Source organism: Carassius gibelio, chromosome A15 (assembly GCF_023724105.1).
Source record: "Carassius gibelio isolate Cgi1373 ecotype wild population from Czech Republic chromosome A15, carGib1.2-hapl.c, whole genome shotgun sequence".
Taxonomy (NCBI): domain Eukaryota; kingdom Metazoa; phylum Chordata; class Actinopteri; order Cypriniformes; family Cyprinidae; genus Carassius; species Carassius gibelio.
In genome coordinates, this window is record NC_068385.1 from 2,091,585 (window position 1) to 2,114,429 (window position 22,845).

At 36.5% G+C, this 22,845-nt stretch overlaps 3 protein-coding genes across 3 annotated transcripts; 2 read left to right on the forward strand and 1 right to left on the reverse strand.

Annotated features, from left to right (window-relative positions):
• The first annotated feature begins 2,138 nt into the window (after positions 1 to 2,138).
• LOC128029461 (olfactory receptor 1M1-like) lies at positions 2,139 to 3,128 on the forward strand. Its single transcript, XM_052617259.1, has one exon. It carries the CDS (start codon positions 2,151 to 2,153, stop codon positions 3,126 to 3,128), a length of 978 nt encoding a protein of 325 aa, XP_052473219.1. The 5' UTR covers positions 2,139 to 2,150.
• A 6,641-nt stretch (positions 3,129 to 9,769) lies between these two features.
• Positions 9,770 to 10,750, reverse strand: LOC128029430 (olfactory receptor 52E8-like). The gene has a single exon (XM_052617214.1). The coding sequence runs from the start codon at positions 10,745 to 10,747 to the stop codon at positions 9,770 to 9,772; it is 978 nt and encodes a 325-aa protein (XP_052473174.1). The 5' UTR covers positions 10,748 to 10,750.
• A 4,453-nt stretch (positions 10,751 to 15,203) lies between these two features.
• Positions 15,204 to 16,199, forward strand: LOC128028819 (olfactory receptor 1M1-like). The gene has a single exon (XM_052616150.1). It carries the CDS (start codon positions 15,216 to 15,218, stop codon positions 16,197 to 16,199), a length of 984 nt encoding a protein of 327 aa, XP_052472110.1. The 5' UTR covers positions 15,204 to 15,215.
• The last annotated feature ends 6,646 nt before the right edge of the window (positions 16,200 to 22,845 follow it).

Sequence of the window (22,845 nt, forward strand, 5' to 3'; positions counted from 1 at the left end):
AACATTATTTTGTGTAAATCATCATTGTCAAATTCTTTAAATATGTAAACATACTTACAGACTGTGAATCAGAACAGCCAGTAATGTAGTCTACCCTCCCAAAATCAGGAATCAGTCCTCCATGAAATGTGCTGCACATATCTGAATATTTGGGTTGAACAGTTCTGGAACAGTGTTGTAAATAGAACTTAAACACTGATTTGTAGTTGTGTCATCTTTTGAAAAATCCAAACAAAGTAATTTCTCTTTTGCAAACGAAACACACGGCGTCTTCACAACATGACGGCGGCGTTGGCAGCAACAATAAAGTTATGCCTTCTTCCTCTGCATGAACATTGATATAACACAGATGGTTCAGTGGAAAATTTGTAGAATTGATGATTTTGACTTAACATCTAAATATGAAGTACAGGTGCATCTCACAAATTAGAATGTCATGGAAAAGTTCATTTATTTCAGCAATTCAACTCAAATTGTGAAACTTGTGTATGCACACAGAATGAAGTAGTCAAAGTGGTCTTTGGTTCTTTTAATTGTTATGATTTTGGCTCACATTTAACAAAACTCTCTCAACAAATTAATTCGAATCAACTAACTTATCAATTCAAAACACCTCAAGGTTTCCTGAGCCTTCAAAATGGTCTCTCAGTTTGGAGTAAGCTACACAATCATGCGGAAGGCAGCTGATCTGACAGTTGTCTAGAAGACAATCATTGACACCCTTCACAAGGAGAGTAAGTCACAAACATTCATGGCCAAAGAAGCTGGCTGTTTCTCAGAGTGATTCTCAGAGCATGTTAACAGAAACTTGAGTGGAAGGAAAAAGTGTGGAAGAAAAAGATGCACAACCAACTGAACCGCAGCCTTACAATATGAGGACTGTCAAGCAAAATCAATTCAAGAATTTGTGTGAACTTCACAAGGAATGGACTATGGCTGGGGGTCAAGGCATCAAGAGCCCACACACAGAAGTTTCAAGGAATTTGGCTACAGTTTTGTATTCCTCTAGTTGAGCCACTACTGAACCACAGACAAAGTCAGTGGCGTCTTACCTGGGCTAAGGAGAAGAAGAAATGGACTGTTGCCCAGTTGTCCAAAGTCCTCTTTTTAGATGAGAGTAAGTTTATTTCATTTGGAAACTTGGAAACCAAGGTCCTAGAGTCTGGAGGAAGGGTAGAGAAGCTCATAGCCCAAGTTGCTTTAAGTTCAGTGTTTCTACTCAAGTTTCCACAGTCTGTGATGATTTGGGGTGCAATGTCATCTGTCAGTGTTGGTCCTTTGTATTTTTTGAAAACCAAAGTCACTGCAACCATTTACCAAGAAATTTTGGAGCACTTAATGTTTCCTTTTGCTGACCAGCTTTTTGAAGATGCTGATTTCATTTTCCAGTAGGATTTGGAAACAGCCCACACTGTCAAAAGCACCAAAAGTTGGTCAAATGACCATATGTTTGACTGGCCAGCGAACTCATCAGGCCTGAACCCTACAGAGAATCTATGGGCAAGAGACAATTTGAAACAAGAGACCAAAAAATGCAGATGAACTGAAGGCCTCTGTCAAAGAAACCTGGGCTTCCATACCATCTCAGCAGTACCACATCTGATCTCCTCCAAGCTACGCCAAATTGTGGCAGTAATTAAAGCAAAAGGAGCCCCTACCAAGTACTGAGTACATGTACAATAAATTAACATACTTTACAGAAGGCCAACAATTAACTAAAAATGTTATTTTTTCTTATGAAGTATTCTAATTTGTGTCAGCCAAAATCATAACAATTAAAAGAACCAAAGACTGAAACTATGTTGTCTAAAGGCTCTCAAGAGATGAAGATATATTTGGATTCAATGACGCAAATGCCCAATGATCTTCGCGACATAAGAGAATAAGGATGAGCATTTTCAGCCTAGTAATATTCAAAGTAGCTCACAAGTGTTCAGATATTCTCATCTTTTCATCTGGCTCTAAAACTTTATGTATACAGGTTTGTGGTTGAAATATTATGCAGAAACGTTACATAAAGGTATCATTTCAGCATTTGAAAATAGTTGTCAGAAGAGTAAGATGACAATTTTGTGATTCTCCTGAACTTTAAGTCTATACATGGTAACTTCTATTTCCTATTTTTTTTAAAGAACAAACACAAGACTGCCATGAGTACTTTAAATGCAAGTTTTGTTCAGAATATGGCTATTGTTCACCCTGAATACTTTTTCATCATTGGACTTTCAGGTATACCGTACAGCAGTTATTACTATATCTTTTTATTTATCACATATTTTATTGCTGTGATTATGAACTCTATAGTTCTTCTTATTATTGCTCTTGAACGAAGCCTGCACAGTCCAAAGTACATCGGTGTGTTTAATTTGGCCTTGGCTGATTTTGGTGAAACTAATGCACTGATTCCTAACATGATGAAGACTTTTTTTTCTGACTCACAGTACATCTCCTACAATGCTTGTCTGGCAAACATGTTTTTTGTGAACTTCTTTATTACTGTGCAAAGTGTCACTCTTGTTGTTCTTGCAATTGATCGCTCCATTGCAATTTGCCTGCCATTGAGATATCATGCCCTACTAAATAATACTGTCATGTCTTTAGTGTTTTTAGTAGTATGGGCATTTAACACTTCTCTCGTGGCTCTGTCAACGTCTTTGATGACCCGACTTTCAATCTGTAAATCTAATGTAGTACAGAGTTATTATTGTGGCTATGGACCAGTGTTGAGGTTGGCATGCAACGACAATAGCATTTATATTTTTATAACAAACCTTATTGCTGCTTTGTTCCTTGTAGCACCATTATGCATTATAGTCCTGTCATACATGGGCATTTTTTTTGCCTTAAGTAAAATTACAACTTGGGAAGCACGTTTAAAAGCACTGAAGACGTGTGTTTCTCACCTTATGTTGGTTGGAATATACTTTCTTCCTGTAATATGCATTTATATTGCTTCATCAATTACTTCTCTCACTCCAAATGCCAGAGTCATCAGCATATCCCTTTCATTTACTCTTCCACCAATGTTAAATCCCATTATTTATGTTTTAAATACAGCTGAAATCAGAGTCTTAATTCGAAAAGTGCTTAAAAAAAGAATTGTGCCAATTAGAAATATCTCAAAATGACTGTAATGGTTGTGTGTTCTTCCATCATTAGCCATTAAATGACCTATATCAAAAATTAAATATATATTTTTTCATAAATATTTTTAGATTCATTATGTGGAAAATAAAAGTGTATGAGCAGAAAATAGTTAAATTCACTCTGCTACACTACTAACATGAGCGGGCATTTGAGACATAATGTACATAACAGCAGAGATATGCAGTTGATTTAGTTATGATTGAATCCATTTGATTTTAAGTGCATGTTCTTAATCACTGACCCTGAAAATAAAACAACAAAATAGACAGAAAACTGTGCAAAATATTTGAATTATTATTATTATTATTATTTTTTTTTTTTTTTGTGAGCAGTCAGTACTATGCTGACATATTTCATGTTACCCTAAAGTTTCTTTCACTCAAATGCTGTTAACTGTCATGTTTGTTCATATCATGTTCATATAATTCAAATAATCCAGACCAAGGATCCATTTTCACATGGGTATGTTTGAAAACTGGTGACAATGATCTTTTAATTGTCTCTCTGTTGTGATGTCTCAACTTATTGTTATTTCTGCATTTGCTATATAATAAAGAATACAATCTAAACATGAACTAATACATCAATTTATTGATGCTCAAGGTAATACTGTTTATTGATAAAGAAGGTCACATATTAAGTCTTGATTTCTCAATTTTTGTTATTATCTCATTTATTTAGGGTTGACCTTTTTAAATGTAGCACTTAAAAGTATCAGTTTCACAAGATAAATTTATAAATGAATAAGGGAATATGTTGCAAACAACACAATGACACTAAGCTGGGTCAGATTTTGGGAGAGGCTGTAAGAATAACAACAGCAAAACTACAAAAATCATGATTAACAATATTCAAGCAGAGCCATTCAGCTAGGACCCTACAACATAAATAGGCATGTTTTTAACTCAACTTTCCTTCTTTCTTCTTTTTTTTTTTACCCAGTTATAAGAAAAACCACAACTAGCAAATGGACACATGAAATCATAGAATTCAAGATCAAGTTGTTGTGGCATCTTTGCGGGCCCCTCTAAGCCTCTGGTCCCTATGCACTCATCAATTGGTCGACCGATATATCGCCAAGGCCAATATATTGGCCAATATTTTATATTTTTCAAATATCAGCATCAGCCGATACGTTTTTCTGTTTGGCCGATGTGTTTGGGGAGGGACTTTTATTTTGATGGCAATGAGAAAGGCAGCGCCTGGAATTAATGAATGTATACAAAAAAGTATTATAAAAAATGCTTTTATATTATTAGTAATAGAAAGGCAAGCATTATACTTTTCTGTTTGCCATCAGCATTAAGCAAACATGCATTAAAAACATTTCAACAAATCTTTGAATGGCCACCCTGTTGGAAAAAACATCTAAGGTTACATATGTAACCCTGGTTCCTCAAAGGAACAAGATGCTGCGTCGAGAACGTTTGGGGAACGCCTCCAGCGTAACGTCTCTGAATAACTTGGGTAATCCGTCCAATGGATGGGTGAGATGTCATAGGCGGGTGACGTCAGAGACCAGGAAGCATAAAAGCATGAGCGGCGAAGCCGATAACCAGCCTCAAAGGATTAAGCAAGCGCTGGGCAGAAATGCCGGAATTGTGGCACTGCAACACAGCGTCTCCTTCCATCCACTCGGGCACTTTTGATGCCACATCGGTGACCAACTTAAAATCGCTTCGATAGACCAATCTACTTTGAGTGTAAACTAAATGAGCCAATGCACATTGGCATGCAATTGAGCGTTAGTATCGTTCTGCTCAACTGTGTCTGCTGTGAACTACAAGTTCAACATGCTCTCGTAAGCTTCGTGTGTTGGCGAGATGGCGCTTCAGCAGCGGTCGTTCCTGTGTCGAGTGGATTGCAAAGGGAATGTCCAGTCGCCATGGTTGCTGTGCCACCGCTAAGCTGCCGGGTCTCCAGCTCGGCTCCTCACCGAAAACCTGTTATGCATTGCACCTGCTGACTTCTAATAATCACTTGATCAGCAGCAGCTGGATGGTCTCCGTTGCCTCCTACGTGATTGAGACATTACATACGTAACCCTAGATGTTCCTCTTCAGGAAATCGAGCTGCGTCGAGAATGTTTGGGATTGGTTAGTACATTGGTTCATGTAAGAGACCACTGCTGTGTTGTCATGCGCAGCAACACATGGTGACCTCTTAGGTCTGGGACAAAGTAATGTAGTGCTCCAAGCACGGCCAGCATCCTCGGGCAGATGATATGCCATGTCGGATGGCGGCCACTCCACAGACCACGGTCAGGGTGGTCACTCATGACTGCACCCCAGACGGTGAGGGATGCGTCCGTCTCTAGCATTACGTGGCGACAAGGAGCTACCAACACCGGGCCTTGAAACAAGAACCAAGGTTTTCTCCACATGTCTAAGCCATGTAGACACCGCTGCGTGACCTTTAGCATGCAGGGTGGGTTTCTCCTTGGGGAGAACCCCTTGGTCTTGAGCCACCACTGTAGAGGTCTCATGTACAGCAGGCTAATAGTATTCATGTTGGACGCAGCTGCCATCAGACCCAGCAATCTCCGAGACTGCTTGATGGTGAGTGAGCGGTTTTTCTCTCACTCCCGCGACTGCAGTGAGGATCAACTCAATCCGAGCAGGTGACATACGTGCCTGCATCGTGGTTGAATCCCACACCACACTCAGTTAAGTGGTTCTCTGTACTGGAAAAAGCACACTTTCCTTGGCATTAAATCTTAACCCCAGCTCTTTCATGTGAGCGAGAATGACGCCTCGATGCCGAACAGTCATCTGCTCTGTTTGAGCTAATATCAACCAATCGTCAGTGTGGTTGAGTCATGAAAGTGTGGGGTGAGAGTGCAAGGCCAGAGGAAGATACATATTGGTAGGCTTTTGCCCCCAAAAGCAAAGCAAACATCAGGAACTTCCGATGAAGAAGGATGGAGATAAGAGCATCTTTTTGATAGATGCTAATTCAGCTGTTCAATGAGCCCCAACTAGTGTCAGAGAGTAGATTTAGCCAGTGTACAGATTTTTACTGGCCAAAAAACAGACAGAACTTGCATATCCTGCTGTGATGTTTGACTGGTTGATGAAAAAGAAGTTAATGTGGATTCTACACATTTTAACAATTTGGATAAGTAGAAAAATAGAAAAGGGATAGACATGAAAAAGTGGCGATAATGTTTGAAAGAACCTTTGTGTGTGTGAGTTGCCGAATAGAAGAGTGAAGTGCAGTAAACAGCTGAACGTGGCTCGAACTTGCCTGTGATTAGATACAGAAAGGCAACACGGCTGGATATTTCCACTAAAATGTTCATATACAGCGCGATTTTAATATTTCCTGCAGGCAAATACCAGTGAGGGTAAGAAGATTGTGCCTGCTTTTCTCAGTGTGATGGAGGCAATGGCCTTCACTTTACTACGCAGTTTTGTACAGCACACAAAACCAGGTGAAAAAACTTATGCAGAGATTGTGGCGAAAAATGCAATGTTATAAATGTGGCAAAGTCATATATCTTGCATCTGAGTGTTGGTGTAAAGAATTGGTGTGCTGTAGTTGTGGAAAAAAAAGGGCAAATAGACCATGCTTGTAGAGGAAGACAAAATATTACAAAGCAAAATTTCAATAAAATGTCTGCCACATCAAAAAATAAGAAGAATGTGTATACAATGTAATCAAGGAGTACGCAGATGACACTGACTCCTCTTTGGAGGAAGTTTCTCTAAAAATTCTAGTCATGGAAGGAGACTACAAAGGCTATTTGGGTGACACACTTTATTGAGGGAGAGCCGGGGCATATGGAGTTAGACACAGGCACTGCTGTTTCTATTGTGTCAGATGCTGCGTATCACAAAACACTCAAACATGTCTGCCTAAAGCTCACCAATATAGTGTTGAAAAAATATACAGGGGAGCCTGTGGCCATAGGAGGTGTAATGGATGTGGATGTGGAATTAAATGATCAGTCTGCAACACTGCCACTGTATGTGGTTAAAGGGAACTACCCAGCTGTACTTGGATGAGAATGGCTAGAAACATTGAAAATGGACTGTCCGATGCTGCAGATGTTGTCAAACATATTATTCTGTTCTTGTTATGTCATTATTAGTATATCCTCCTCACGTCTCTGTCCCTCATTAAGATCCCCTATATTTTGTCAAGTCTGTGCATTCTGTCTTTGTCCAGTGTTAAAGTTATACGTGTTACTGCCTACCTTCTGTTTTAGTTTATATAAAAGACTGTTTGTATTCATCTTCGTCATGTATTTCTCACACTGCACTGTGACACTCATGTATCAATGGATATAAACTCTGATGCTTGAACTTTAATGTTTTTGTTCTGATTTTCCCTTCATTAATATTCGATTTGATTTTGATAGCCAGTGTGAAATTTTATCGTATAAAGCCCATCCTGAGGGTTATTGAAATAATTTTGATTCTTAAAATTACGTGTCATATGTTAACATTGGAAAACAGTAGGCCAAATAATAATAAAATACATGTATCCAAACTTTTAAATAGTACTTTAAATTATTTAACTATTTGTTTGAGGGCCTTTGTGGTAAATCACTAAACAGTAGCCTATATAAAGGATGGGAGATGGCCATTCTTAAAGGATTAGTTCACTTCCAGAATACAAATTTCCTGATAATTTAATCACTCCCATGTCATCCAAGATGTTCATGCCTTTCTGACATCTGAGTCACTGGAAAAACAGAATTTGAACATCTCAGTAATCTGGAAAGTACACTCCAGTGCCTAAAGGAATATGGCTTAAGAGTAAGAAAAGACTAATGTGAGTTTTTCAAGCAGTCTGTTGAATATTTTGGACATGTGATTGATGTTGATGGACTGCCCAGGGCACCTCTAAAAGTAAGAGCTGTATGTCCTGTTAGGTGTCGTGGCCTAATGGTTAGAGAGTTGGACTGGCAATTGGAAGGTTGTGAGTTCAAGTCTTGGGCTGGCAGGAATTGTGGGTGGGGGGAGTGCATGTACAGTTCTCTCTCCACCTTCAATACAATGACTAAGGTGCCCTTGAGCAAGGCATCAAACCCCCAACTGCTCCCCGGCCGCCGCAGCATAAATGGCTGCCCACTGCTCTGGGTGTGTGTTCACAGTGTGTGTGGGTGTGTTCACTGCTCTGTGTGTGTGCACTTTGGATGGGTTAAATGCAGAGCACAAATTCTGAGTATGGGTCACCATACTTGGCTGAATGTCACGTCACTGTTTTATTTTTATTTATTTTTTTACTTAACATTTTACATAACATTTACCTGTTTTTTTCTCACAATTCAGCCTTTTTCTCTCTTAAAAATTCATGTTTATATCTCCTAGTTCAAACTTTATAACTCGATTTAACTCAACAATTGTAAGTTTGTCCATTCTAAGGAAAAAAAGCAAGAAGTGTGGGATTATAAACTCATGATTGTGAGCCAACGGGAAAAGAGAGAATGATGAATTTTATTTTATGTTTTATGCAGAATAGTGAAATATAATCTTGGAATTGCAAAAAAAAAAAAAAAAGTCAGAATTTTGAAATATAAACTCAAAAGTACCATTTTCTTTTATTTTATTCCATGGCCTCAGTCAAGCACATGGATTGTCTATGTGTGTTTTTCTCCCCACATGCTCCCCGTGACCCAGTTTCTCCCATGTGTGATTGTCTCAGTTGTTTCAGATGTGTCTCATTAATTAGGCCCAAGAGTTACTAGTGACCCATTATATTTTTAATAAAATGAATTATGAGGCCTGTACAGAACAGTGCACTATTGCAGACTTATGAGGTCTACATTACATTACAATTACATTATTTTCATACAGTCAGTCATGAACTAAAGTGGGCCAATCTAATGCATGAACTCCTGGGCTGAAAATAAGTCCCACTCCGGCCCTGGTCTGGAGATATGGGCTTTTTACTTCTGCAAAGGACACATCTCTCAAGTTTTGACCAATGCCAAAGATGTGATTTCAAACGGAAAAGGTTTCTTAATTTGGAAGCTGACTCATTTGCATGATCAGAATGGGCTGCCAGTTATGTGGCCTTTTATCCTTAAATTATTAAAACATAAAATCTCAAAATGCATGTTACGAGGAAGGGATATACACCACTATTTATGGAATCACACAAAGATTATTTGGACTTGAAATATGATACTGCATAAACATCATATTACAATGCAAAAGTCAATTTACAAAACAGTAATAATACAATATCCTGGGGATATGCATGTTCATTCATGGATACATTTATCTATGAACTGATAGAGCAAAGTCCTTTTTTTGGTGATCTTGGTGATTTGTCAGTGGTTGGTTGCATAAAAGGTTTAGACTAGTTTCCAAATTAGTCATTTATTTATTTTATTCTGTAAGACTTGTCGTAACATTTTTATGTCGGTTACATAATAATGTAGATGGGTCTAACTTGGGTTGATCTACATCCAAACAAGATGTAATAGTTACAAAAAATACATTCAATAATAAATAAAAGCATATCACTTCACGTTTCTTCTTATACTGATACACAGCTTAACAGAAAATTATTGTACATAACCCAGTATTATTTTTGAGAATGTATTTTACTACAAATTTATTTTACATAATTTAATTAAATAATAAAGAAACAGATATAATAAATGTAGTTAGTTTGAAACACTCTCAATTTGTGTTGATCTCTTTTTAATGTATTTTCGAATTAACTCTTTGATTTCAGCTGTATTTAAAACATAAATAATAGGATTTAGCATCGGTGGAACAGCATATGCCAATGATGTGCTGATGATTCTGGCATTAGGTGTGAGATAAATTACAAATGCAACCATGTATATGCAGATTATGGGTAGAAAAAAGGATCCCACTAACAACAGGTGAGAAACACATGTCTTTAGAGCTTTTAAACGTTCTTCCCATGTTGTTATTTTACGTAAGGCAAAAAAAATATCCAGATATGACAGAACTATAATGAGAAATGGGGCTACAAAGTATAAAGCTGTGCAGAGTTTTGCCATGAAAACATTAATGCTAACATCATTGCATGCCAACCTAAACACTGGTCCATGATCACAATAATAACTTGGTATCATATTGGTTTTACAGAATGAAAGTCGTTTGATCAAAAACACCACAATGGCAACCAGACAACCGTTAAATGCCCATAATACTAAAAACACTACAGACATTACAGTATTATTTACAATGGCATGATATCTTAATGGCAAACAAATTGCAATGAAGCGATCATATGCCAGAACAAGAAGAGTGAGGCTCTGCATAGTACTAAAGAAGTGCACAAAAAACATGTTGGCCAAACAAGCATTGAAGGAGATGTACTGTGAATCAAAAACAAAAATCTTCATTATGTTTGGAATCAGTGCATTAGTTTCACCAAAGTCAGCCAGGGCCAAGTGAAACATACCAAAGTACTTTGGACTGTGCAGGTTCGGTTCAACAACTATAATAAAGAGCACTACAGAGTTCCCAATTACAGCAATAATATAAAGGAAAAATAAGAAAATATAGTAATAAGTGCTGTATGGTACACCTGAAAGTCCAACGATGAAAAAATATTCAGGATGAACAATGGAGTTATTCTCAGAAAAACTTTCACTTACAGAATTCATCGCAGCTTTGGGATTGGTGTTTTCTCCAAGCTGAAAATGGAAATTACCACAAAGACATAATAAATGCATTTGTATAAATTCAAATAATACACAGCCTTTTCATTTAATGAAAATGTATAAAATTTTATAAACCTACAAAGCCAGAGTAAATAATGACTGTAATTTTTTTGTCTGTCAGCAAGTTTGAATTACTCTGTAAATATAAAGTCCTATTATCCTGTGCTACTGCACATTTAGTCTATTCACTGATATCCATGTCATTGAATTCAAATATATATTTTCTCAAAAATCTCCTGAGATCATTCTGAAAAAAAAAACAATGATGTAACACCTGCATGTTATAATCAATTATCTGGACACTCCAGTAGCTCGGAGGGCCATCTGGAATAGAGTCTTCATCTGGACATCAGCCACATTTGAGTTTGATTGGTAAAAAATGTAATAGGTAAAAAATAAAAAATAAAAACAATGTTCTTCATGTAGTACAATCTAAGTGAACTATTCTTGTTCAAATCGAAAAAATTATGAGATATGACTGAATAATACTCAGCCTTTAGGAGGCACTTAAAACAATTAATATTCATTACCGTACTTTTCAAATAATATCTGGGGATACTGTTACAATCCAGGAGAAATGAACTGAATGAATTAATGCAGTTATTCACACAAATGCAAACACACAGTTCATGCACACACACACACACACACACACACACACACACACACACAAATGTTTGTTTTTGTGAAAAGTGGGGACAGCCCATAGACGTAATGGTTTTTATACTGTACAAACTGTATATTCTATGGCCCTACACCGACCCTACACCTAACCCTCACAGGAAACTTTGTGCACTTTTACTTTATAAAAAAAAAAAAAAAAACTCATTCAGTATGATTTATAAGCATTTTGAAAAATGGGGACATGGGTTATGTCCTCATAAGTCATCCTCTCCTTGTAATACCTGTGTCATACCTATGTCATTATAAAGTGATAGAGTTGTGTCCTGATATGTCACAAAAACAAGAGCACACACCCACACACACACACATTTCCTGATAATTTATTCATTCCCATGTCATCCAAGATGTTCACCTTTCTGTCTACAGATGCAAATAAATTGTTTAGAGGAAAACATTCCAGTCCAGACCATCTAATCATCTAATCATTTCTACACTGCTACAACACAGCACACAATAAGAGTTCTTAATTATTACCTCTAGACTGTTATAATGGTATCCTGGTATATTTAATATAATGAAACATACATTTCATTCATTAATCAACTAATTGACCCAAGAAAGGCATTTTTTTTTTTAGTAAAATTTCATAATTATAAAATGCATATTAAAATGTATTGCAGTATGTTGGTGCTGACCTTTATTATCAAAAATGATTAAATCATTAATGAATTGATACATTCTGCACTACTGTACAAAAAAGTTTCTGTATTCGTTGTTAAACTTTCAGCAAGCATGCATCATCTTTGGAAGATTAAGGGTGTTTACGTTTCAGAATTACTCTGTTTTGTCAAACTTAAGCTGTTGATGAGCAGCACTCATAATGGATGACTAATTACTTTATCTGTTGATACACAAAAGACCATGTAAAAACAGCTCCTACACCTGGGGAAATATTGTCTCCCATCACCTTGAGTATTGTAGATCAAAACATCATTAAAAGTTTTGTTTAGAAGTGCAATTGCTCTGTGACACTTTGTATTTTCTTCACTTGTTATGTCTTTTGGCGTAATACAGTAGCTGCACAATAAAACTAGAGGAAGTCAGCATTACTGCATACAAAGATGTGTGGGTGTGCACATGCATTGGTGTTGACTTCCTCTGTTTTATCAACACTTATTCTCATTTCATTCAATTTGGCTTGAAAGATTTAATCTCTTAAGATGTCCCGGAACATTTTTTTCTTTATAAATAGATAATCAAAATGTTATTTATGTAACATACTTGCTAACAATGATTATAATACACATCTACAGTCATGTTTTGTTTTTTGAAACAAATGTTTTGGTGTAACAGCTTTTTCTAGCAGCTGTTAAACAGGTCATATGATGTTGCTAAAAAGAACATTATTTTGTTTAAATCACCATTGTCAAATTCTTTAAATATGTTAACATACTTACAGACTGTGAATCAGAACAGCCAGCAATGTAGTCTACTCTCCCAAAATCAGGAATCAGTCCTTCATGAAATGTGCTGCACACATCTGAATATTTGGGTTGAACAGTTCTGGAACAGTGTTGTAAATAGAACTTAAACACTGATTTGTAGTTGTGTCATCTTTTGAAAAATCCAAACAAAGTAATTTCTCTTTTGCAAACGAAACACATGGCGTCTTCACAACATGACGGCGGCGTTGGCAGCAACAATAAAGTTATGCCTTCTTCCTCTGCATGAACATTGATATAACACAAATGGTTTAGTGGAAAATTAGTAGAATTGATGATTTTGACTCAGCATCGAAATATGAAGTACAGGTGCATCTCACAAATTAGAATGTTGTGGAAAAGTTCATTTATTTCAGCAATTCAACTCAAATTGTGAAACGTGTATGCACACTGACTGAAGTAATCAAAGTAGTCTTTGGTTCTTTTAATTGTGATGATTTTGGCTCACATTTAACAAAAACCCACCAGTTCACTATCTCAACAAATTAGTTCGAATCAACTAACTTATCAACTCAAAACACCTCAAGGTTTCCTGAACCTTCAAAATGGAAGGCAGCTGATCTGACAGTTGTCTAGAAGACAATCATTGACACTCTTCACAAGGAAGGTAAGCCACAAACATTCATTGCCAAAGAAGCTAGCTGTTTCTCAGAGTGCTGTATCCAGGCATGGTAACAGAAACTTGAGTGGAAGGAAAAAGTGTGGAACAAAAAGATGCACAACCAACTGAGAGAACCGCAGCCTTACAGTATGAGGACTGTCAAGCAAAATCAATTCAAGAATTTGAGTGAACTTCACAAGGAATGGACTGTGGCTGGGGGTCAAGGCATCAAGAGCCCACAAGGAATTTGGCTACAGTTTCGTATTCCTCTAGTTAAGCCACTCCTGAATCCCAGACAAAGTCAGAGTCGTCCTACCTGGGCTAAGGAGAAGAAGAAATGGACTGTTGCCCAGTTGTCCAAAGTCCTCTTTTTAGATGAGAGTAAGTTTTGTATTTCATTTGGAAATGTGGAAACCAAAGTCCTAGAGTCTGGAGGAAGGGTAGAGAAGCTCATAGCCCAAGTTGCTTGAAGTCCAGTGTTACTACTCAAGTTTCGACAGTCTGTGATGATTTGGTGTGCAAAATCATCTGTCGTTGTTGGTCCTTTGTATTTTTTAAAAACCAAAGTCACTGCAACCATTTACCAAGAAATTTTGGAGCACTTAATGTTTCCTTTTGCTGACCAGCTTTTTGAAGATGCTGATTTCATTTTCCAGTAGGATTTGGAAACAGTCCACACTGTCAAAAGCACCAAAAGTTGGTTAAATGACCATGTGTTTTACTGGCCAGTGAACTCATCAGACCTGAACCCTATAGTGAATCTATGGGCTATTGTCAAGAGGAAAATTAGAAACGAGAGACCAAAAAATGCAGATGAGCTGAAGGCCACTGTCAAAGAAACCTGGGCTTCCATACCACCTCAGCAGTACCACATCTGATCTCCTCCAAGCCACGCCACATTTAGGCAGTAATTAAAGCAAAAGGAGTCCCTACCAAGTACTGAGTACATGTACAATAAATTTACATATTTTACAGAAGGCCATCAATTCACAAAAAAAAAAAAAAAAAAATTGTCTAATGAAGTATTCTAATTTTTTGAGATTTTTGTTAAATGTGAGCCAAAATCATAAAAATTAAAAGAACCAAAGACTTACTACTTCAGTCTGTGTGCATACACAAGTTTAACAATTTGAGTTGAATTACTGAAATAAATTAACTTTTTCACAACATTCTAATTTATTGAGATGCACCTGTAATCATCTAAATATACCTTGACATTCACAAAGTGGCACAATTTTGTGGAACAAAAGGACACAATTAAGCCTACTTTAAAAGCTAAAGCAGTGGCCAGAACATTTACATAAGCATTGTATAGTATTACATTATGTGTTGTCTAAAGGCTCTCAAGAGATGACGATATATTTGGATTCAATGACGCAAATGCCCAGTTATCCTCACAACATAAGAGAATAAGGATGAGCATTTTCAGCTGAGTAATATTTAAAGTAGCTCACAAGTGTTCAGATATTCTCATCTTTTGATCCGGCTCTAAAACTTTATGTATACAGGTTTGTGATTGAAATATTATGCAGAAACTTTACATAAAGGTATCATTTCAGCATTTGAAAATAGTTATTAGAAAAGTAAGAAGACAATTTTGTGACTTGCCTGAACTTTAAGTCTACATGGTAACTTCTATTTTCAGATTTTTTTTTTTTTTTTAAAGAACAAACACAAGACTGCCATGAGTACTTTAAATGCAAGTTTTGTTCAGAATATGTCTATTGTTCACCCTGAATACTTTTTCATCATTGGACTTTCAGGTATACCGTACAGCAGTTATTACTATATGTTTTTATTTATCACATATTTTATTGCTGTGATTATGAACTCTATAGTTCTTCTTATTATTGCTTTTGAACGAAGCCTGCACAGTCCAAAGTATATCGGTGTGTTTAATTTGGCCTTGGCTGATTTTGGTGAAACTAATGCACTGATTCCTAACATGATGAAAACTTTTTTTTCTGACTCACAGTACATCTCCTACAATGCTTGTTTGGCAAACATGTTTTTTGTGAACTTCTTTATTACTGTGCAAAGTGTCACTCTTGTTGTTCTTGCAATTGATCGCTTCATTGCAATTTGCCTGCCATTGAGATATCATGCCCTACTAAATAATACTGTCATGTCTTTAGTGTTTTTAGTAGTATGGGCATTTAACACTTCTGTCGTGGCCCTGTCAACGTCTTTGATGACCCGACTTTCAATCTGTAAATCTAATGTGGTACAGAGTTATTATTGTGACTATGGACCAGTATTGAGGTTGGCATGCAATGACAATAGCATTAATATATTTATAGCAAACCTCATTGCTGCTTTGTTCCTTGTAGCACCATTATGCATTATAGTCCTGTCATACATGGGCATTTTTTTTGCCTTAAGTAAAATTACAACTTGGGAAGCACGTTTAAAAGCACTGAAGACGTGTGTTTCTCACCTTTTGTTGGTCGGAATATACTTTCTTCCTGTAATATGCCTTTTTATTGCTTCAGCAATTACTTCTCTGACTCCCAATGCCAGAGTCATCAGCATATCCCTTTCATTTACTCTTCCACCAATGTTAAATCCCATTATTTATGTTTTAAACACAGCTGAAATCAGAGTCTTAATTCGAAAAATGCTTAAAAACAGAATTATGCCAATTAGAATGAAATTTGTAAAAAAATGACTGTAATGATTGTGTGTGTTCTTCCATCATTAGCAATTAAATGATCTATATCAAAAATGTTATATGTATTTTTTCATAAATATTTTTAGACATAAAATAAAAGTGTATGATCAGAAAATAGTTAAATTAATTCTGCTTCACTACTAACATGAACGGGTGTTTGAGACATAATTTGTGTTGGTGAACAGCAGTGATATGCAGTTTAATTATTTATGACTGAATCCATCTGATTTTAAGAGTGTGTATGTACTATGTTCATAATTACATTCCCCGAAGATAAAACAACAAAGTAGACAGAAAATGTTAAAATATATTTGAATTAATTTTTTTTTGTGAGCAGTCAGTATTATGCTGACATATTTCATGATACCCTAGAATTTCATACACCCAAATGCCGTTAATTGTCATGTTTGTTCATATATTTCAAATAATGCAAACTAAGAATCGATTCTCACATAAGTATGCTTGAGATTTGCTCATAAGGTTCTTTTTATAGTTTTTCTGTTGCAATGTCTCAACTTATTGTTATTTCTGTATTTGCTGTATAATAAAGTATAAAATCTAAACATGAACTAAGATATCAATTTATTGATGCTTAAGGTAATCCTGTGTATTGATAAAGAAGGTCACATATTAAACCTTATTTTTTAAATTTTTGTTATTATCTCATTTATTTAGGGGTAACCTCTCTAAAAGTAGCACTTAAAAGTGTCAGTTTAAGATTTTTTGATACAAGGGAATATGTTAAAAATAACACAATGACATTGAGATGCGTCAGTTTCTGGGAGAAACTATAGGAATAACAACAGCAACACTCCATGAGGAGAGGAAAGCGTTTCAATCTCAATTCAATATCAACTCAATTCAGTGCAATTGAATGCTTTTTTAGCACAATTTTAAACTTGACTGAAATTCAGTATTTGCATGCATTCACTATGTGTAATTATGCATGTATCAGAGGATGAAAAAGGGTTAAAAAAAATGTCAGTTCTTAACTTATTTACATTTCTCATTTAAAAATCTAGTGCTCAATCATGTCTAAATATTTCTTCAAATGAAGAACTTAAAAATACATATGCAGGCATGACCTTCAATATTCTATATATATTTAGTAAAGAGCCAGGTATCTAGTGGGTAAACACATTACAAATGAAAATGATACATTTTTTCCTGACCACAAAATGACTCTAATTTGCCTCTTTGCATTGGATTTTAAAACCCTTTTTTCTATTTTAACCTTACATACACTAACTCTACTTTAAGTAATTGAAATAATATATGTTTATTATTGGACCATAATTATTGCACAAATAGTATTTAGTACCAAAAGATCTCATCAAAATATTAAATAAAAAATATTACTGAACATCAAAATATAGAACATTTATTTAATTGAAAAACAATTAAGCTGTATGGTCACATTATAAGTAAGCAATAGGGTTAAGAAAACGTATCAGATTACTTATGTAACAAGACATTGTGTACTCCAGGAGTCGCTATGGGGAGCAACTTCAATGTGACCAGTGTCTGAAGCATATATCTAAAAATGACAATAACATTGGCCGGCTACAGCCCATGATGTCACTAGCATGGCAGGAAACCAGTGTCTTGTTACAGAAGTAACCTGAGACATTCCCTTTCATTTCACTATAGGGAGTGCATGCCAGACAACCACGGCAAGTGCTAAGTACCAACTCTACCATAGCCATGGGAGTTGCCCCTGGGAAATTAGACAACTGTCAGTGACATTATTCCCTATGGCCAAAGGCCTAGGCTACATACACCAAAAAACTTACCTGTTAAGGCCAAACTCCTGAGCCCAGGGTAGAGCTCAAGTCTTGGAATCAGGAATGGATTCCTTTAAGGGGATATGACAAAGTGCCTAGAAACATACTAGGTCTTGGCCTGTCACCGAGGGGGCTACTGAAGTTACTAGGTTTGCTGAAGGTACTGTCTCAACAGACCCCTAGTAGTAACACCCTGTTAAAGTAAAGTAGGTGTACAACCAGAATGGGTAATGCCACAGAGTTAACTGCAAGTCAGCTGCATGTTAAAATCATTCATGAAACTACCGGCAGGTGGCACAGGTGACTGTAATTGTAAAATTGCCACCTTCCTCCAAAAAAACAAACAAAAAAACAAAAACCTCAGTTGTAGGAGATATGCGGGTTGGGTTTTTGTGGTAGTTCTGTATATCTTGTGGGGGTTCAAATAAAGGCGTGAGTCTCTTGCTCTTTCACATTTCAATCTTGGTTTAGGCAAAGTAGGACAAATGTCATTTTGGTTTTAGGACAACTTTAAAGAAAGATTTTTATCCAATTCAAATGTTGACTACTGTATAGCGCAATATAGTTCATTATTTATTATAACTTAAAAAGAAGCAAACTGTTGCATTAATTTTATTTTGTGTGAAATATAAGTTTTCACAGAATGTAACCTATTCATTACCAATATATTGAACCATCTTTCTAGGTTTCTCTTAATCCCAAACAGAGTCCAGACATCAGTAAAATATCCGTCTATAGATTGGGAAATACACACGCATTATGGACGTGACAAAAAAACGCCAGAGTTTTTGGGAGAAAATATATTTTGTAGACTTTCTTTGATTTACAATGCACAAACCAGAAGCAACAATATCTGCAGAGACGAGGTTGGCCATTCTCAAAACATAAAATATAAATTTTATTTAAATTTTATTTTTTTGTTTCAGAGGAAAAATCTATTTTAATGCATCTCACCTTCACAGATTACGTAACACTTTAATTTTGAATTGATTAGTTTAAAAGCAGACATTTCAAGCTTTCTGTAGATATATTTCTCATATATGTGAGACACCCCAATTTTAAGTAGCATGCTCATAGCCAGCTCACTGATAAAGGGGAGCACTGCTAAACACCACCACGAGAACAGCCCATGGAGCAGTGCTTTAAAAGTGTTTCAATAGCAACACACTAGCTGAGTAGAGCCCAAGGCAAGTACCAGGGTCTAAGCCAACTTGGAGAAAGGGAACAAGGCTGATAACATGTAACTCTAACCATACAACCAACCACCAATAATCAAGAATCTCTCACACACACAAACACTATAATTTGCTGTTATACTCCATATAACTCCATATACAAGCCAGAAACTAGGCCTTTTTTACACAGGCCTATCTAAAGGGTTAATGGTCCCACCTACTGTAGTGATCAACTTTAAAAATAACACATTTTACTTCTTCCCAACAGGGAAAACCACCGACCATCAAGAATGCATGATTTTATGGTGTCATGGCTTTGCAATCAAAAAATTATATGGAATAAAATGGAAGTCAATTGGGCAAAAACAGCCACGAACAATACATTAGGGAGAAAAATTTTAATCTAATGCTGAACAAAAACAAAAAATGCATCAAAGCCAATTTTGTTACTAATCTTTGACATGCCCAAGAAAAAGTAAAAAGAAAAAAGTAAAAAAAAAAAAAAAAGAAAAAGATTTTTCCCCTTATCAGTGACATCATTTATGAATTGCCAATTAAAGAGTTACAATCTTGGATTTTTTTTAAACATTTGGTAGTTTTGATCAGGACTGAGGTTGATTAATAGATTTATGCAAAAAAAGAAAGAAAAATATTTATCTGATAGAATTTTACAGCAGTTTAATTGAGTGGATGTTTTCATCCTGAACATAACGAAAGGGTAGTGAATTTGAACAATGCACAAGGGTTAAACGAGGCATTTTAGCAGGGTGTTGATGAGTCTTAAATTTTATAAAGAATATCTCTTTGGGTTTGAGACTTTAGGCTTTGCAACTTTAGATATCTTATCTGTTCACAAACAGCTTGACACACTCCACAGAGAAAGGAAAACTTGAAATCTAAGTTTTGAAATTTTCTCTGACAATGCTATATATAGAATTCTTCTTTGATTTTGAAAAACTATGTATCGTTGGATTGTACAGCTTTGATATTAGATCACTACTTATTATTATAATCAAATACTGTTAAATTGACAGTAATTTCTTAAATTTTCTCTAGAGTGCAAAATCAATGAGTGGTTATCAATATTTTGAATTGAATAATGAGACACACACCTGAACATATTCAGTTGCATTTGCTGAGGTTTATCACAGGGTGTGGTTAGGTTCAAAGTAGGGATGGGCTGAAAGGAAGAAGACAAGGATCAGCATGATTGGGTATTCTGCTCTTGCTTTGACAGGTTAGCGTAGCAGATAGCTAACATAAGATCCATGAAATAAAGACCCAGGAAACTGTAGAGTAGAGTAAGAACATGAAAACATAATAATAATAATAAGGCATTTCAAACTGCCCATATGTACACATATACATGAATAAGCAACTCAATACTAACATATATCTCCATAAGAAAAAATAGGCATATAATTAGACTTGCATGACTAATAAGCATTTAAGCTAACATTAACATGGATGTCTATGGAGAAATGCTAATCGCGATTAGCATCTATTAATACAACATTGATATTATTCTGAAATGAACAATACACAAAGATTATAACAAAGTAGAAATACTTCTTACAGAAATACTTACAGACTTATACCTTCAAAACTACCAAAGGCAAAGACAAAAGAGTAACTGCTGCATATCCTCTCAGTAGACCAAATTCAGAAACAAACAGAGATCAATGGCAAGAGAGAAGGGACAAAAATATGAGTAATCAAATGCAATACTACTTTACACCACTAGATGTCTCTTATGCAACACAAAGAGGAGGCATAAAACTCCCCGCCTGGTAATAAATAATACCACTATGTCCCTTTACTGAGAAGCAGCACAATGTCTGAAACAGGTCTTGAATACACCTTGGGAGTAACCTGTCTCATGATCTTCACATTGATTTTCCGAATCCTGCCATCACGGCTGGGGAAGTTTTCCACAATAACATCTGTGGGGTACTCATTCCTTTTAACTTGAGTGTCTTTAAGGAGTACCACATCTCCGACTTGCAGGTTCGGTATTTCTGATTTCCATTTCTTTCGGTGCTAGAGCATCTCCAAGTACTCATGCTTCCAGCGTCTCAAGGAAGGGCTTTGGACTTGCCTCCATTGCTTGCTATAGAGATATTTGAGATCCATGTTCCCCAGAGGAGCAGATACTGGGTCAATCTTCTGAGTAAGTAGCATCGCTGGTGTGAGAACAGCTGGCATCCCTTGATCAGAAGACACTGGAACTAGAGGTCTTGAGTTCATGATTGTCATGACAGCCATGAGAGTCACAAGTACTTCATGAGAGAGGCAACAATTCTCCTTCAACAACATGGCATCTAAAATGCAGCGTGCAACAACGATCATCCTCTCCCACACTCCACCCATGTGAGATGAGTGTGGAGGATTATATGTCAAGGTGCAACTTTTTTCTCGCAGGTGAGCTTTCAACTCTGGATCTTCTGAGTTTATTTGCAGTTCTTTGCAAGCTCCAATAAAGTTTGTGCCCCTATCGGAACGGAGCAGTCTTACAGGACCTTTGATAGTGGTAAATTTCCTCAAAGCATTGATGAAGCTGGAGGTTGACATGGTCTCTACGACCTCAATATGCGTCGCTCGTGTACTCAGACAGGTGAACATAACTGCCCAGCGTTTGTTTTCTACATGACCACCTCTGGTCCTGCGCGACGAGGTGGTCCAAGTTCCAAAAACGTCAAGTCCAACATTCGTGAATGTTGGATCTATGGTGAGTCTGTCCAGAGGCAAGTCAGACATTTTTTGTTCTTCCAACTTTCCTCTTAATCTTTTGCAAATCGCACATTTGTGGATCACACTTGACACCAATTTCTTACTTCCTGTTACCCTAACCCTAACCCTACTCTTGATTCTCTTTCAATGGCAGAGCTAGTTCTGCTTGATTTGAGTCAAATAATTTCTGCATGAAATCCATATATTGTTTTTTCATGACTGGCTTTCTTTCCAATGTGCGAAGGAAGGCTTGATCTTCAATAGACAAAGCTATTTTCTCATTCTCTTTTGTTCTTTTGAATACTATGCTTCCAAGATCATTGGTTTCATCTACCAGTATGTCCTTCTCTTTCAAGGTTTGTATACTGTGGATCACGTGACGCCTCGTAAGTGATGGCTGCAGATCTTTAGAGCTCCTAGTACGCTCCCTCATTCTTTGATAATTAACAGGTCAAAGTAATCAAAGTGAGCATTCTAAATATACCTTTCAACAAGATGAATGGTAATAAGAAAGCTGCATCCTCGCCTGCGAAAACCCTGACCAGGAAACAAATGAAATCTTTGACTTGCAGCGAAGACATGACGGACGCCATTACGCTAACACTGACGAAACAACAAGATACGTTGGAAGAAGTTGTTCGGAACACGGTACATATTGCGATGAAAGATGTGACACAGTGCATGCAGTTCCTAACGGCGGAATTTCACTCACAGATGACAGTTGTGCCTGGGCTTATCGACAAGGTGGATTACGTTCAGCGTGAGACGAGAGGCCTGAAACAAGATGTCGTCGGATGCAAAACGGATGTATCTAAGCTTCAAGTAAAACTGGCAGAACTGGAAGATTGAGAAAGACGTACTGTAATAACATCCGAATTGTTGGTCTTTCACCGAACCGTGAGGGAGATGATGCAATACGTTTTCTCCAGGAAATGCTTCCAAAATGGATCCCCT

Excerpts from the sequence above, each read along its gene's own strand:
- LOC128029461 (XM_052617259.1), top strand. The coding sequence starts at position 2,151 with ATGAGTACTTTAAATGCAAGTTTTGTTCAGAATATGGCTATTGTTCAC.
- LOC128029430 (XM_052617214.1), bottom strand. The coding sequence starts at position 10,747 with ATGAATTCTGTAAGTGAAAGTTTTTCTGAGAATAACTCCATTGTTCAT.
- LOC128028819 (XM_052616150.1), top strand. The coding sequence starts at position 15,216 with ATGAGTACTTTAAATGCAAGTTTTGTTCAGAATATGTCTATTGTTCAC.